This window comes from Rhea americana, unplaced genomic scaffold (genome assembly GCF_003343005.1).
Source record: "Rhea americana isolate MKP2758 unplaced genomic scaffold, rheAme1 scaffold_126, whole genome shotgun sequence".
Classification (NCBI taxonomy): Eukaryota; Metazoa; Chordata; class Aves; order Rheiformes; family Rheidae; genus Rhea; species Rhea americana.
Window position 1 is genome coordinate 83,904 of NW_028185328.1, and position 17,490 is coordinate 101,393.

Below are 17,490 nucleotides of genomic sequence, written 5' to 3' on the forward strand. Positions count from 1 at the left end.
AAAAAAAAAGGCCCAACCATTTTAGGTCCTTTAATGCAACAGTGTTCCTGGGCTGAAATTTCATGGAGAGCTGTCATAGCACAAACCAGTTTGATTAGACGTTAGAGAAGAAGGACATGGTGGTCGTTTCCCAATCAGCTCCAAGATCAGAGGTTGGCCTCTAGCAATAAGGTACAGACAATATGAAACTCCRCAACATATTTGTCCAATTCTATAATAAACTACACATGGAAAAATTCCTCCTACATATCTGGGGATATGAGCCCATGAGATCACATTGCATCTCCCTTCTAGTGTCCGAGCACAGTCGGTAGCTACTTGTGATAGAAGGAGGAAAGACATATTTTCAATTTAGTAAAAGAACAGGGTTAAAGTGTGGATAAAAGTCTAGYTCCCAGTTCACTTGAGAATAAGGATTTATTTTCAGGAGTTCAAACCTCTACAGCTCCTCTCATGAGGTTCCAGCTCAGGATGGAAAAACTAGTGTAAGATAGCTGTTTCTTGGGTAGTTCTACCCATATGGTCTTGAAATCTCTTGAGAGCAGGTGGTTCCTGTGAGAGTTCAGAGCCACGCAACATAGAGAAAACAAGACTTCTCTGTTTCTGATCCAACATGAAAACAAATCTACAAGCTTAGATCTGTGCAGTTAAAACCAGATAATCCCAGAAATTCATAGGAGTCAGGAGCCAAGATTTTAGTTTATCCCCATCTCTAGACAGCRTATAGGAGAACATAAAAGCAAGCACTTTCTTTAATCACCTATSTCTGTCTGTTTCACAGACTCAAATTTCAGTCTTTTTCTTTGAAATATTCATATGAGAGTGTCTCAATAAAATTTCTTGGGCTAGGWAGCCATGTGCACAAAACGTATTCGTTGATAGGGACAAAAAGCATGAACAAGTGGTGCCAGAGATGAAACATTCCATGGAAATCATCGGGTCTCCAAGTCCCTACAGAGTAAGCCCTCAGGGTAAGAGAGGAGGCACACCTGGAAGGGAATGTGCAGAAGCCAACCATGCAATGGCCTTGTACATACCTGTAATAAAAGAGGAGCTCTAGTTTCCATGGCCACTAAAGCAGTAACTGCTACTTCAGCTAAGTTAATGCAAAAATAAGAAAGGAGAGGAGAAAAGAAGAGGAAAAAAATGTGCACTGACTACTTGTCCTTTGAGACTATGTAAGTAGGTCTCAATTCATCAGCAGCCAGCAGAGAAAAAACACTGACTTTTAGCAGTAGCACCAGGAAGATTTCACCCACTGACAAAAGTGAGTTACAGAAAGCTCCCATTTTCTAGATGGGGACATTGAGATCCAGGAACAAGTATATGATTTTGCCATACTGTGTAACAGTAGTAGAAACAATTTCTAGGACTGCCCTGCCTGTTATTGTCTACCATCTTTCTTTAAAATCCCTCTCTCAGTCCCCCAGCAAACAGTTTGAACTGGTGGCAGGAGCTGCTTTTCACATAGGACCCCAGTTTTGCTGCAGCACTTCTCTTTAAAAGGCACTGTTTGTGTCAGCTGAAATGCAACTGGAGTGGAGTGTGCTGACAGCAATTCTATGGGCAGAAAACAGCTGTAATCCCAAGATCTAAAGAAAATYAAGTTGGTTTCATCCAAAAACCTATTGTTATGTGAATGTCACCTGGAGACATGGCAGATCCCTGTGAGCTTGGGATCACTGATGACACAATGCAAAGCAAAGTCTGCTTGGGATTTGGAGACTTCTTCAGCCCTGGGGCAATGAGCTGTTCACACCGTCCAGCTGGAGAGCAGAAAACCTCTGTAGATGTCATGCAAGACCTCAAGCCACATAGACACTCCTCTGTGTTGCTCTACCATTCAGCACTGTAAGTGCCCAAGAAATGGAGAAAAWTTTTAAAAAGTCCATCCTCTTTTGTCACAGCCATTCTGCCACATGAGTCAGGTTCCCAGAGAATTGGTAGCGAACATTTCTACTGCATTCCTGTTGGGCTAATTCCCAGGAAACAAGATTTCATTCTTTTACAATGACGTGCATTTCCCCCTGTCCTAGAAATGGCAAGTGGGGGCCTCATGCACTGGGAGGAGGGGCGGGGGTGGGGGAGAAACTGATGCACTTGAGTTCACATTCGCCTACGCAGTGGACATTTGTGGTGTTTATTGTTATCATTTCATGCTCTCTGCCTGGACCTTGACATTTCTAAGGTGCCTGCCCACAGGCTGGGGCAGCTGTTGTTAAGTGAAGCAGATCAGACACAGCAAGCCATCCTGCACTTGCTCACAGCAACCTTACTCCACAGCTTAGTCTGTCAGTTCCCTTCATCTAAAACCAAACTAATCAAAGCCTAAAGCTGTCTTTCTTCCATGCCCAAGCTTCATCTGTGGGGAGAATGAAAAGGAAATACGATAATTCTCTTTAAACACCCAAGAGGGAGAAGAGCTATTTAAGCACAAAGCCTAAGGACAAATGGGCTATGAATAAACCAAAGCTAGAAACTAGCAAGTTCCTAAGCATTAGCAAAGAAAGAAGTCAAGGGGAGAACAACTCAATGAGTTTTAAGTGGACCTTGACCAGGTTATGAAAGAGATTAAATGAGACAGTCCCAGGTTTGATGGCTAAAGATGTCTTTTTGAGGCCTTTGTGCCTAAATATAGGGACCTAGACAAGGAATCCATGACCTAGGAAGCAGTCACTTAGCAAAAGTTCTCTTTTTTTTTTTCCTTTACACATTGGGATTTACCTACATATATGACAGAATGAATTGCCTGAGGAAATAGAACAAGCAGCATCACTGAACTAAATTTCCTGCAGGTGACTGCAAAATAGGTGTTTTTCCTCCTCTTCCCGATGTCTTGGGACAACTAGTGCTCGAAGGCCGTGCTGATTGTGCTCATTCCTGTGTGCTGCCTGGCACAGCTTTGGCTAAGATCAGCTGTAATACATGATACATCCTCTTTCCAGGAACTCTACCCTACCCTGGCAGGGTATGGACTTCCATCAGCTAACAGATCCCTGACATCTCAAATCCTACTTAAGGTGGTCGCTTGTTTTTAAAGCTTTCCTCGATTCTTGTTTCCTCAGTTTCTTAATATCCACTCCTATCTTAAAACATCTTTCTTGTCTCAAGGACACTTCTGTTCCTCTGGGCCCCCCACATTAATTCTTCCTGCAAATTCAGGACAGCACTCATTCTGAGTACATGGTCCCATCTCCCATTCACAGTGACCCAGATTCTCCAGGGTTTCAGATGCATTAGCTTCGACTGACTTGATCAGAGACTCAAGAAGACTGAAGAAAGCCAGCCYGGCTTTTCCAGGGGAGAAACTCCTGGGAGCTGGAAGGGCAGGAATAACAGGGAAGAACAGCTTGAGGCTTGTGAGGAAAGGAAAATGGGTTGAATATTAAGCATACTTCTCATTGCCTCCCCCAGCACTTACTGAAAGGAGCTGGTTAGTGCTGCTGAGGTTAAGGTATTACTGCACTCACAGTCTGCTTGACCCCTCTGTCAGACCTTATGGTGCGTGTAGCTAATCTGATCGAAGGAAATACATATCTATTGACGAGAGTTCCCAKCCTGGCCCATTAGGACAAAGCAGCCTTGGGCAGTACTAAGAAGGACCTGCAGGCTTTGGAGAAACCTTTCTTCCTCTACTCTCAGGGCAGAGAGCTCCAGTAAAAYGAGAGCTTGACTAATAGAGAGGGATGCTCACCGACATACATGCACGCCACACTGCCCTGTGTGTCCAAGTTGCCCAGCTGAGTCGGCAAAACGGCTGTGAGGCAGTGCCAGCAAGCACTAGCAGAGAGCAACAGCAGGTGTCCTGTGCCCCATGAGCTCTTGGTAGTGCAGCATTTACCCCTGTCATCTCATGGCTAGGGTGGCTGCACTTTGGCTAACAGTTCGCTAAAATTAGGGATGCCTGGTGCGGATAAAAATACAGCCCTGACTATGTGAAACCTTTGGGGAAGGCAGCCAAAGAGCACATCATATGTCTTATTGGGCTCAGCTACTGTGTGCCAATAAATGCCCTCAGGCAGTGTTCTTGGAGCATTACCTGTAAAAGCCACCTCCTGTGCAGGGCCTCCGCAGAAGTGACCTTTGGGTGTTCCATATTTGGAGACCTGCCTTTAGTTTGAGGAGCAATGACCCCCTGAGAGGTTCAGGGAGTAAGTTCAGCAATAAACAGCCTCTGCCAGTGAGCTCAGGTGGTGGAAAAGGGCAAGAAAGTGAGCTGAACTAGCTCTCTCTAGGTCCTACTGCCAGTAGTGTGGCTTCCCTAGTGGCAGCTGTTCAGCAGGCTTCTGCCACTTCTTTGACTACTGTGATGCTTCAGGACCGATAATTCAGAAATCTGAATCACATGAAAACATGAAATCTTGATGGTGGGAGATGTAAGGGGATGCTACAGCATACAGCACAGCATTGGAAAGGAGTGAGATTCTCTTCTACTTTCCAAAAGACTGCCCATCTCTCAAGCAACAGGGCAGCCAGCCATAGTGTGGTRGCAGGTACCCTGAATAAAGATTCAAAGCCTTTGCTGACATATTGTAGCCTACTGCCATCTACTCCTCCATTTCTGAAAATAAAATCTCTAGTGTTTTGGGATATAATGTGCAATTATTAGCATATCAGCCAGATTCTGACCATCAACATAGACTGCAGCTTTGAAAAAAAAAAAAAAAAAAAAAAAAGACAGTGGAACAGAAATAGTTGAGAAGCAGAAAGAAAAAGGCATCACTTTACTGACGTTCCCTCATCAACTCCTGTTGTCCTCTTTGCATTACTAGAATTTTATTCCTTTACTGCTGTCAGTGGGAAAGAAAGGGAAACAAAGTTTGGTGGGCTTAAGAGAAGTTTAGAGACTCAAATGTGTCTTTCCTAGCTTTTCAGACTAGTAGACAATGAGATCAGCCTTATTGTTTGTGGGAGCTCCAGGCAGATGCTGGTGAAGCAAGAAGAAAATCCAGGGCGGAAAGCCATAATGTCACTCCACACAAAGYTGTAGTCCTCTCTACAGAATTTTGTGCCATTTGACAGTAAAACTGACACAAAATAAAACGTTCAGTACAAYCACTGTTGTCTGAAGCTGGAATAGAATCATGGTCAGGTGGTCCATCACCTTTTTTAATAAGCAGAAGAACTCTTTCATCCCTTCTCCTTTAATCGGGTGACACTTTTGCTGCTATATAACCTAAGAGTTCAGAACAACCCTTACCAAATCGCCTCAACGCTTCCCAACACCAAGTTCAGATAAATATGGTAGGTATGAAGCTGAGATGTTCTGGCAGGTARTTGTTTTCCTTCCACCCTCATTATTCAGATTTCTAGTTGACACCATCTGAGATGAGGTGGTGCTTGCGCACTTGGCAGTACTGAAGCTTCAGTTTCGGCTGACACCTCTCAGTTCCCAGAGGGCCAGGCACCCCCTTGTATTGCCCAGGTTCAAGTAGGAATATTACCTAAAGGGAAGTGGGAGAAAACAGGAGTGCTCCCAGGAAGAGATCTCCTATTTTCAAGCCTGCTTAGGATATATCTTGTGATTGTCAGGCTAAAAAGGTGTATTACAAAGACTTCATATATGTGAGAGAAAGGCTGCAACATGTTATGGGATGTGAGCTCACAGGAGACTGCTGCCTTTGCTCATACTGTAAGCCAGTTCTGTGTGCCCAAAACTCCTTTTATGCCTAAGGGACAACACAGCACCACCAGTTAGGTCCAGTTCTTCCAGGGCAGTTTCTCCCCTCCATCTCTCTATGCAGCTGTTGAGGCTAAATTACTTGCTGTTGAGGCTGACACAATGACAAGGGCTCTTGCTCGCCAAGACTTCAAGCGATATGAATTTAAAGGGAGGAGGGAGAGGGGCTGTGTTCTTATATTACAGCCTCCTCTGTCCCAATGTCCTGAGCCAAAAGGATTGTCAAGATTAGAAACATTATCTACATTCAAATCCCACTAGCATTATGGAATCAGAAAATACTGTAAGAGGATATACAAATGCTTGATACTGTAATGAGCAGGGGGCAACCATCCAAGCTGCTGTGCCTCTGGTATACTCTATACTTTGCTGCTTGATGAGGTTTAAATATACGTATGGGAACAACTTCATACCTAGACACCGGCCAGACTCCCCTGCCCAACTGGAAAGCAAGGACAGCAGGCAACAGACAGCCTCTGTGTAGCTGGCACTTGAAAAAGCCACCCTAGGTACCAAAACCCTGCAAAGATCCCCTACCCTCAGGCACTGATATAGTAGAAAGAGCTCCCGAGCGTCTCATGTTGCAGAAAGTTTTCTTCTTCTGCAGGACCCTCAGGGCACTGTGGATGGGCACACGCTGTATTGCATGCCTCACATTACTTTATTAGCGTGAAAGTTCCAGCACAGGCGGCAGACTTCCTGCATAACTTACAGCTCGGCCTCACAGACACATGTACATACACACACACATATTCACCTATAAATACACTGTCAGATATTTTTCTCTCAAGACAAACCTCTTCAGAGGAAGATCTCCAAACACTCCTACCCACTAGCACATACATGTCCTCCAAAGTTTGGCCAAAACATATCCACACACTTTAGTGTTACCAGATCCAGCTGCCACTCTGCAAGGCTCTCCAAAGTCACAAATCCTGCCACACAGAGAAGCACACTTCCAGCCTTACTATGACATTTTTTGCCTCACAAGCCCTAATGAAAAGCATACTCTGAGTCTAGTATAACACTAAGCCTTTCATCCATCACCCACATTTTCTATATACATTTATTTTTCCCCAAACTGCTCGTGCTCACAGGTACACACACATCCTGCTGAAGAGCTACCTTTCATTGACATTGATATGAAAATATCAAGGAAGACAGGGAGTATTCAACTTGGTCTGTCAGATCAACAACAGGAAACCAATATTATGATGGAAGTACTTTTAAAATGATAAATACCTCTAACCACTACAAGATTGAAAATAACTAGTCACTCCTAGTGAACAAAATTATTTTAAGTATGGCCCACCATGATCAGCAGAGATCAATACATTGATTCCCGATAAAAGTCTCCTCTCTTGCAAATATCCTTCACCCCTGGCTTACACCCAACCACATGTCTGTAGCAGGTGCTCCAGCCTCAAATGATGAAGGCACATTGCTGAGATCCTTGAAACACCCCCAAGAAACTCTAGCCCATCTCATGTTTGCAGGAATCAGGAAAGATCAGGCTTATACTGCCTTGGTTTTGTCTAGTACCTGGCTACATAGCTACAAGTAAATAGCCAGTAAATTTATAGCTAGACCAAGTATATTTACCTGACAGACAGACCAAATAGCCTTCTTCCCTTAGGCATTCTGTATTTTACTTCTAGACACAGTGCAGCCAGAGGCTCGAGTGTTGACTCTGAGGAACCTGCTGCTGGTCCACACAACTGCTTTGATGCAGGGATTTTCTGATAATGTCCCCAAGAGCTGATAATCCCACAGTCTCCATCCCTTGGCCTAGTAAAGGCACAAACAGATCCTCATAATGTGGGACAGGAAACAACTTCTTCCACTACCATCTGCTTTGCAGATGTCTAGAAAGTTCACGAGAGGTCTGCATCTTTCATTGCATTATCAGGTATCAGCTACCCTCAGGTGCTCTAACATGTATCGCATTGCCCTGAGCCAGAAGATGAGACACTAGACTAGCTCTGATGTAAACAGATGTGGAAATAAAGACTAATACTCCATTCTGGCAGTATTCACTGTAAACAAGTAAGAGCCCTAAATGTTCAGYCTCACCTTTATTTCAAAGAAAAAGAAAAGAACAGAAGGTAGAACCACCATAGAGAAGTACAGTGCATGTTTCTTTCATAACATGTAGCACCTTTTTGCTTCACACAATGGTAGTTTCTCCTAAAAACAACAGGCCGAGTAGCTGCAGGTGAATTAAGTTCACAGTAGTTCTGTGTTTTGCTATTCCTTGATGAAGGTATGCAGGAAGCTGGAGCAGGTCTGGATACACATTACTGTAGATGACATTATCCAGAAAAAGAGATTGTAACAGTATGATGATTGATTAAGAACATGTCTTTTAGGAAGGCTTAGGTACAGGTCTGGGAACATGTATTTGGCGGAAGAAGACAATCATGTTTCCAAAACTGAGATAACTTTTAGCAGAGGGCTGAGCGTTGCCAATGTGAGGGGCTGGTTGGCCCTGCAATGCCCCTAGAGTACAACAGCGGAGGAGGCACTGCCCTAGGGCTAATGGCCTTGCTACATTCAATCACCATTCACTTGTGCAGCTGCTGCGTGCAGGCAGAGGCTATTTATAGCAGTGGAGCTTAGGGGCCACAAGTACCCAGGCACAGCGGCACCAAGTTCTTAGGCCACGTTCAAACCAGCTTTTGCCAGGGAGGGAAAGAAAATGGGAAAGAAAGTGCAGAAATGGGCCTGGAGGAAGGCACTCTTCATAAATCAGGCCACAAGCTGGCTGCAGCTTTTCTTCTGCCTCCCTTGAGTCTCCAAGAGCCAGCAAGGGCACAAGAAAAGGTAGCTATGTCCTACTAGGGACACTGCTGTCCCAGAGACCTGCAAGCCCCTCTGCTCCTTCTCACAGATCTCTCCGCTGCCTTGTCCTACCCCCCGCATGCTAGTTTCCACTCCCTCTCTATCCCCCCAGGCATATCCCACAGCAAGGGCTCCAGGGAGGACAGCTAGGAAGCCTTCAGCATCAGAGGCATTCCTGAAGTGGAGAGGGATGGAAAAGGAGGGGGATCTCACAGCTGCTGTGGTGTCCATACATCATTTCAGTCCTTGAGGGTCTCAAGCATTTTTGTGGCAGAGCTAAGCGAGTCATCTGGTGAGTGACAGAGCCAGTTTTCTGGGGCCGCAGCATTTCTGAGGGGTCTGTGTGGAATTTCTAGGGTCTAGAAGGTGCCATTCCCACAGCAAGGCACTTACAGAGTGTCTCTCCTTTCCTCGGATATCTATTTTCACAAAACAAGCAGGAACGTGATAGCTTCAAGAGGCCCCTTCGTCAGAAACGGTGGAAATTGGGCAGCAGTTTCAGAAGTTAAGGAGACAGCCAGGAGTGTGACTGGATCAGCCTCATTTCCTTTGGAAACCTGGCAAAAGAGAAGACCAGGAACTGGCAGGTGACTGAAGCCTGGGCAGAAAACATTATTTAAAGCATTTTATAATATCTGAAGCAGTCCTTTTCTTAACTCATTTGTGTTATTATTGTGCTGCTACTCTCCAACTCCTCTCCACCACTCACTGAAGAGACATCACTCCCTCTTTGGTTCTAGAGACAACAGCTTCCACTTCCCCTCCTCTCCCAGGGTCTCAAGTCAACACAAATCAGGGCATTTGAATGCTGCTGGCTTTGGCTTTCCTTTTAGAAACATAAGAAAAGCAAGAAAGAAAAGACAAGAAAAATATAGAGCCTAAAGGAGACGCAGGTATGGAGAAGGGTGTCCGGCAGCACAGACACAGCCCTACTTTTGCAAGGCCAGGAGTCCCTGTTCAGCCCTCCCTTTAACTTTGCTGAGGGTGTGGGTTTTTTCCAGAAACAAAGCATCAGTTGATTGCAGCTGAAGCTGCAGAACCACCACCTCTATTTTCCAGCCACTGTTGTCTGGCATTGAACACTTACAGAGTTAAAACATCCACAATGCCCAGGTGTCCCATTCCCCTCCAAATGGAGCCAGAGCCACTAGAGCATGAGGGAGGAGAGAGCTCTTTGTCTTGTGCTGGTGAATGCAGACCTTCCTCCCAGCCATGCCCACTCCTTGGTATAACCAAGGTACCCCAAGGTGACCTCATGCTGCAACACAGTGGAAAGAAATCCAGTCCTTGTGACTTGCAGGCAGTATACCTCTGCAAGGAGGCAACATGTGATGTGACCCACACATCAGTGCTACCTACAAGTAGAATATGGGTCACTTGTTTCTGTTGTGCCGTCCTGGCATGGCATAACATCCTTTAAAAATCCTGTAGTGTCTATACCACTAACTCTCAGCTCTCTGGGTTTCCCCACAGCTGGCAGCTCAGGTCCTGGAACCTCGGAGCATTGGCTTTGGTATGGTGGACTCCAAGAAGGATGCCAAACTTGCCAAAAAGCTAGGTGAGTACTACCTTTAATATCTCTAGGATAGCATGGAAAGAATACTGGAATGATACCAAACTGCCAGCCCCACAGAGGACAGTCAGATCCTTATCCCCAGGGCAGAGGGTTGTGATTACACCCTGATCATCTACCCACTCCAACTTGGGGAGGATCAAGTAGGAGAAAGGGGTGAGCTGGGACCTTTCCAGCAAAAGGCTTCTTGTTTGAGAGCGTTAAGAAAAGCTAACAAAAAAGAACCAATTCATGTGGTAGTGATGACATGGTGGAGGCTCACAGCTTGCTAAGCTGAAACTATAAGAGAGATGTCTTAGAGTAAATACACTCTTCATGCACAGGGACAGGTCTGACACAGTGATGCAAAACTGAAATCTACAGAGCTATCATAGAAGCCCACTAAATGTCACCTTGCCTCCTAACAGGGTATTCACCAGTCACTAAAGCCACCATCTGGCAATGGTTTGGTAGCCAGGTGCCAACCCTTTCCAACTAAGCCTTTCTTCCCACTACTGTGCTTCCTGACTCTCCCTCTCGAGTCCATGGACTCCTGCCAGGAGGGGCTGCCTTTGCCCCACAGCTCAGCTGGAGACAGGAGAGAGAAATGCAGTTTTGTGGTTTGCTCCCCACAATAGACAAGGTAACTTCCTATAAAGGTGAAAGGCTTATGACACCCCTCAAAACAGTTGTATTCTAGTGGTTGGCAATTTCTTCATAACTGAGTGCACGAAGATCATAAAAATACTACAGCAAATTATAATAATGGTAAATAAATATACCAGTAGGCTTAGGGTCAGTAACTTTAAACATTGTATATCAGACTAATTTGCTTTTCCAAGTTAGAGGTCAAGTGTGTTGGTGGACACTTAGCAGAGTGAATTTTCTGCCTCTCTGAGAGGCAACAAACTGCCATCCATATTACAAGTGGTACTTTGCCATCATGCATTGCAAGAGCTCAATACTGCTGATACTGGATCCTCTACCAAGACATGGCATTCAGTCCTCAGGCCAGTGATGTGTCATTCAGATGTGCCAGCCTGCTGTCTTTGGCATCTCAACCATAGGTTTCTAATCTTTCTTCTAAAGCTAGCTAGGCCTCAGAGAGTTTAAAGTTCACTTGGGCTTTCTGGTCCCTTAAATCCATGTGGTTCAGTCTTCTCTAGGCAAAGAGAGCAACCCTGAAATCCAGACCTACATCAATTCCATTTTTCCTAAAATGACAGGCTGTTCAAATTTATGATGTCAGTTAGAGCCCAGTATTATTTACTGCAATATGGATAGTCCAACTTAAGAAGTTCCTAATACAGCATCCTTCCAGCTGAGCCCAAACTGTAACTCAGCTGAGAAATTCCCAATGTTTGAGAAGAATCTAACACAAGTTCTAGTTGAAGTCTGCGCATCACGCCCTGAAACATTGGTCAGGAGATTGTTTAGATTGTTTCTAATTGGACAGGCTAAGCGAAATGGCAATTGCATTTTCCCAAGACACGTTCCTAGAATAACCTGGAAATTCAAGCTCAGTGGTAAAGAGAGCAATGCTTTTGGTGATATATTGACCATATTGTGTTTCTTGTCTCCTTCTTTCAGGCTTAGTTGAAGAAGGAAGCCTCTATGTCTTTAAAGAGGAACGATTGATTGAATTTGATGGGGAACTGGCCACAGATGTCTTGGTGGAATTCCTCTTGGATGTAAGTACAGATAAGCCCAGAGCTAGATAAAACTTCCCAGAGAAGACCTTGCAAATATTCACCTGACTAGAAAACATAGCTTATCTTTATTTACAACTCCGTATCYGCTCGCTGCACACAAATGACACTGCCTACTACAATACTTGTCTGACTACAAGTTCTCAAGAAGGCCAACACCTTTACAAGCCACCAACCACTTATACCTTAGGGATATTTTGCTCTTTCCTACTTATTAGGTGTCTGATTGCTTTATTGGAGAGTAAGAAACATTCCCACATAATTAGTGGCTAGTCATCCACCTCAGTTAGCAAGCTGGTATGCAAACACATTACCATTTTTGCAAAATCATTCACCCTATTTAAAAATGTATATAATTTTTCCAAAAGCATCCAAAAAGTATCATGTTCCCCCTCCCACCAAAAAATAAACTAATATGAGCTCAACTCATGAGGGTAGGGCCTATATGCTGTGAACTATTTGCCCATTTCAAGACAGAATYATACAAACAATGTAGCGTACTACTGCCAATTCCAAGAACTTATGGAACTGCAGTACCCTAACTTCGAAGGGAACATGGCCCTAGACTTGGCCCTCTCAGGTCATTTTGTCCATGGGTAAAACTACATACTCATCCTTGTGCCTAAATGYGAAAGGAATATTGCCTCTCTCAACTTTTTGCATTTCTCTCCTTTTATATTCTATTCCTAGGAAGGCTAACAGGCTAGAAACGACGTCTTCATTTTGTAGTGAAAGTTTTAGCCTGTTCTGTRCAAGGCTTTTCAGCCTGAAGAGCTCAAAATGGCCCCTCAAACTTTAGCAATAATTATTATTTATGCTCTGTAGCTGGAGAAACTGAGGCACACAGGAACACTACAACAACTTTAACTCTCCAACAGAAATAGCAAAATATAAAAATTGAAGGCAGCTTGCAGTAGCCACAGGCACACTCTCTCCCTCAATGCTGAGGGGATTTCATGGCCTACACGTTTGACTTTACTTTCAAATCAGGCTCCCTTTATGAACATCTATTGCCATAATGCAGTTAAGAGATGTCTCCCTTTGGGAAGGGGAGCAACAGAGAGACAGAGTTTGCTTCTCAGTTTGGCAGGACTTCAGCCTAGACGGTCACCTGCATTATTGAAGGGAAAGCGTCCATGGCAAGGGCCACTGTTCAGGATGTGATTTCATTACCATTTCATTTCATTTCATTAGCCTTTGAGAGCAAGGCCCAGAGCATGTGCATCCTGTCTCCGAGGGTTCCCACACCTTTTAGACCCACATCAGTCCAGCAACGTTTTGCCATGATCCAGGGCTTTCACAGGATCCCCGACTCCCAGGGCTTGAGCACCAGAGGGCACTACTGGAACGAGCACACATGCTGGTTTGGCATTTGCCATGCTCAGCCCAGCAGAAAGCAGCAGAGGCACAGCCAAATACCTGAGTATCACTTTCAAATCATTTTGTGATGCTCAATTTGCTGCACTTTGTGGTGTGCCGCCTATAAAATACGTTTAGTAATAAAAGGAAGAAAGTGAGGGTTTCTGTTTGTATGTTTTCCACTCAAGAGGGAAAATACCCAGCGAAGCAAAGAAATAAAAACAAACATCTGTGGTGCCTGGGCAGCCTGATCCCATCCTCTACAGGTTTTACAGTGGCCTGCCTGCATTATTTTTTCCTAGTACAACCACACCAGATTTATACCAGTAGCACTGGGCAAAGCTAGACCAAATCTTTTCACAGGCAGGTAGTTAAYGGCGAGGGGGAGTACTAAAGACAGACTATAGCTGCAGATAGGTCTGCAACCAAATGCCTCATCAAAACCATGACATATCTCTGTCCAAAGTGTAGGTTTTTAACCCATTTTACATAGGATGATCAGCCCAGAAGACATACATCTATACTTCCCACTGCTCCACAACATCATTTGCCCATCCTCTAGCATGACATTTTTAATGCTGTTCTCCAGAAGTAACCTCTTTGTAATGACCTATTCCAGCAAATTACACTTGAGAACAAATATATCCACCACCCACAGAGGCTCACACAGTCTCTATACCAGCCCCTTTCAACTATTGCCCCTTTTTTTCTCAGCCTCTCCAAAGCCAACTGTTACTGCTCCTCCTTATCTCTCACTACAGCAGGTTACTCAGCATCCATCTGGACTACCTAAACCTCTCTCCACTTCCCTATTAATGCTTCAGCTTATGCAATGTGCCCCCTGACAGCTCCCTCTGAAGGTGACCTATTTCTCTAGGTTCCTCATCTTAAGGCAGAAAGCATTAAGTAGGATTTCCAACAGCCRAGAAATTGGGTGACCTCTTTCTCCCCACACAGTGGCTCCTCACTAGTGACATAGCCTGCCAGTCATAGATTAGGGCTGCAAATCATTGTATGATCCAATGTATTCTTCATGGCAGCTGCTAGAAGACCCTGTGGAGATCATAAACAGCAAGCTGGAACTTCAGGCCTTTGATCAAATCGATGAGGAAATCAAACTCATTGGCTACTTCAAAGGAGAAGACTCTGAACGTGAGATGAATATTTTCCTTTTATGGGGCTTGAAGCCTTGAAGGGGAGCTGGGGGAGGCAGAGATTGATTCTTGGTCATGAATGTTAAGGGAGCCRGGGTATACAGTGGGCCATGGCAGCATCAAAGTTGCTTTCAGCAGGTGGAAGGTGAGGAGGGATTGCAGGGAGGTTTCTGCTGCTGCTATGCATGAACTCATTCCTCTGTCAACAGCAGTAACTCTTCTGCAAGGTGTCTACTGGCAAGAGAAGGGGGTGATAATCCAGGCACTCCTACTGAGAGGAGTAACTCTACCTCACCTCAAACCACAAGAGGTTACAGTAAYGCTGAGAGAGCATCAAGAGGGAGCAATGCTCCCTCTCTCACAGGCAGCGAGCCCCAAAAGCTTTTGTTTTTATTTGTTTTTGTTTTTTTAAAAAAAAAAGCACATGCATGTGCACACACACACAAGAAGAGAGGGAGATTAAGGGAAAGAGAGGAACATACATTCAACACCATCTCAGAAAACACAAAACAGCAGTAAGCAAGACACCAGGGTAACCTGGCAGAGGCTCTGATCTGTGTCTGCTTGCTGAGCCCAGGAACAGCTAAGGTAAGCAACAAGCACTGAGAGGAGGCTGGCCCCATACCCTGAGGGACATATGGCTCAGGAACTCTTGCTGCCATCCCAGGAAAAACRTCCTCAGCTCTCATAGGCCTAGAGAAACCTTCCCTAAAACTTTTTCCTGGTAACCCCTAGCAATCTCCTCAGCCAGCCCCATGCATGCTCCTGCTTACTAGGAGATGCTGGCACTACATACCCCACACTTCACACCACAGGGCTTAACAGCCATGTGAAGACAAGCTCCTTTGTCAAAAAGATACTMCTACATGAACAAGCAACACCTCAAAGGATCTACTACACTACACAGCAACCCCTTCTCCTCTCTCTTTAGTCTCCTTGCTGGCTCCAAACCAGCTGCACCTGGGGCCCACCTAACCCTAACCCTAACCCTAACCCTAACCCTAACCCTAACCCTAACCCTAACCCTAACCCTAACCCTAACCCTCCTCCTCCCCCTCCCCCCCCAGTCCTCCTCAGGAGCAGGTGTTTTGAAGAAAGGTAGAAAATACCAGTAATAAAGAGCTGCTGCCAGATAGAGAGTATCCTTCCCAACCCCAGCTGAGGGCCTCAGGTCAGTAAGGGTAAAAATGTATCTCCTTCCTTTCCCTCTGCCAGYTGGAGGAGCACACCTCATGGTGCTTGGTGAATGTTTAGGGAATCCCAGCAATCATTAATGCTAAAGTCACTCAGTCTGAACTAGCAGTCTGAACTACTGCTTTGTGTTAAGGGGCAACTGCAAGGACCCTCASTAGCAGGCTGGTGGTGTAATACCTGGACCTGCACCTCCAGGCTGCAGATTTGAGCCCCCAGTTATGYGGGGGCAGGCTGGGATCTGTAGTTTTCCTAAGCCCTGTGTGGCAGCACAAAGTCTGTCCTATTTGCTCCATTTGAAATGGTTTCTCTTTGTAGACCCTAGAAGGTTCGAAGAAACATAATGCTGTCATCTGCCGTATTTTGTAATAATATATATTTGCTCTTCTCTAGTGCTTTCTGTGCTGATCAGAGCATGGTCAGCTGTATCTGAAATCTTTTCTTCATTCTCCTTTTCTCCTTCCAGATTACAAAGCATTTGAGGAGGCAGCTGAACACTTTCAGCCATACATCAAATTTTTTGCCACCTTTGACAAAGGGGTAAGCATGCAAGGACTCCACTGTGAGAGCTCACAGCCTCCTTTCTGAACAGCTTGGGGGCTTTCAGTTAGAAAGGTTTGGGCTCTGAAGTAAGAAGTTAAGAACAAGCCTTCTCCTAAACTCTACGGATGTGGAGATTTGGTTGGGTTGGTGAAAAGAATGAAAGATTTGAGKGATCCAGCCAGCTGTCAGTGCCCAGCCACACTTTACTGCGTATCTGTAGCTAGTACTTGGGCCTTCCTAGCCCATGAGTTGCTGCATCACTTGCACAGCCCTCATGGGCATATCACCATGAAGATGGAGCAGGGCTGGCATACAAAAATGAGAATCAGATTCCTTTTTCCCCATTGAGCTTCATTTCCTTCTTTGCTATTTGAGACCCTCAAATCTCAAATGGAAGAGACAGGCATATGCCTGCCTCAGGTTCTGCATGTACAACATGAAGACATGCAAAGAACTAGTCTGTGAGAAATAAATGGGGGATGCTTGAATAGAGATTATAGAGACACAAGGATCAAAAGATTTGTAAGGTGCAAAAGGAAATTGTTTATCACAAAATCTCACTCTATCCATAACTTCTGACTCCACTATTTACATGATGTTTTCCAGAAGATCAAGATGGTCTCAGCTCCAGTTTATCATTTCGAGCACTTCTGTAACTAGTAGTATGCGTGTTCACATTTGGATTTGGTCCTGTTGCAAGATAAAAGGTCATTTTTGCAGCTTGGGGGCAGACTGTGGTTTGGGTTTGGAAACCAGCACCATCAGAGTCATGTGTGCCTGATTCTGGCCTTRGTCTGACTCAGTGTTTGAGACAAGTAGTGTAGAAAACATCAGCATTTTTTTTTACCAAGGACAGATTCATTCATGTTCTTCATGGCCACCTCTAATAATGTGTTCTCTGAGAGAGAGAGAGAGTTCCTCAACCTGAGGGCTGTGCTGCCATTCAGAGAGACCTGGACAGCCTGGAGAGTTGGGCAGAGAGGAACCTCATGAGGTTCAACAAGGGCAAGTGCAGAGTCCTGCACCTAGGGAGGAATAACCCYAKGCACCAGTACAAGSTGGGGGCTGACCTGCTRGARAGCAGCTCTGCAGAGAACTTGTCATCTGGTGGATGACAGATTGACCATGAGCCAGCARTGTGCCCWTGTGGCCAGGAAAGCCAATACTATCCTGGGGTGCATTASGMAGAGTGTTGCCAGCARGTTGAGGGAGGTGATCCTGCCCCTCTACTCAGCCCTGGTGAGGCCYCATCTCGAGTACTGCRTCCAGTTCTGGGCTCCCCAGTACAAGAGAGRCATGGAGCTACTGCAGAGAGTGCAGTGCAGGGCTACAAAGATGATTAGASGGCTGGAGCATCTGCYCTGTGAGGAACAGCTGCAAGAGCTGGGTCTGTTTAGCCTTGGGAAGAGAAGACTGAGGGGGGATCTTATCAATGTGTATAAGTACCTGAAGGGAGGGTGT

The 17,490-nt window shown here is 45.2% G+C and overlaps 1 protein-coding gene across 1 annotated transcript in view; it reads left to right on the forward strand.

Annotated features, from left to right (window-relative positions):
* CASQ2 (calsequestrin 2) overlaps positions 1-17,490 on the forward strand; it is a 40,793-nt gene that overhangs the window by 5,448 nt on the left and 17,855 nt on the right. Inside the window, exons 2-5 of the mRNA XM_085326010.1 lie at positions 9,995-10,079; positions 11,664-11,764; positions 14,182-14,293; positions 15,953-16,026. Of these exons, the coding sequence (XP_085182136.1) occupies positions 9,995-10,079; positions 11,664-11,764; positions 14,182-14,293; positions 15,953-16,026 (372 nt within the window). The remainder of the gene's footprint in view (positions 1-9,994; positions 10,080-11,663; positions 11,765-14,181; positions 14,294-15,952; positions 16,027-17,490) is intronic.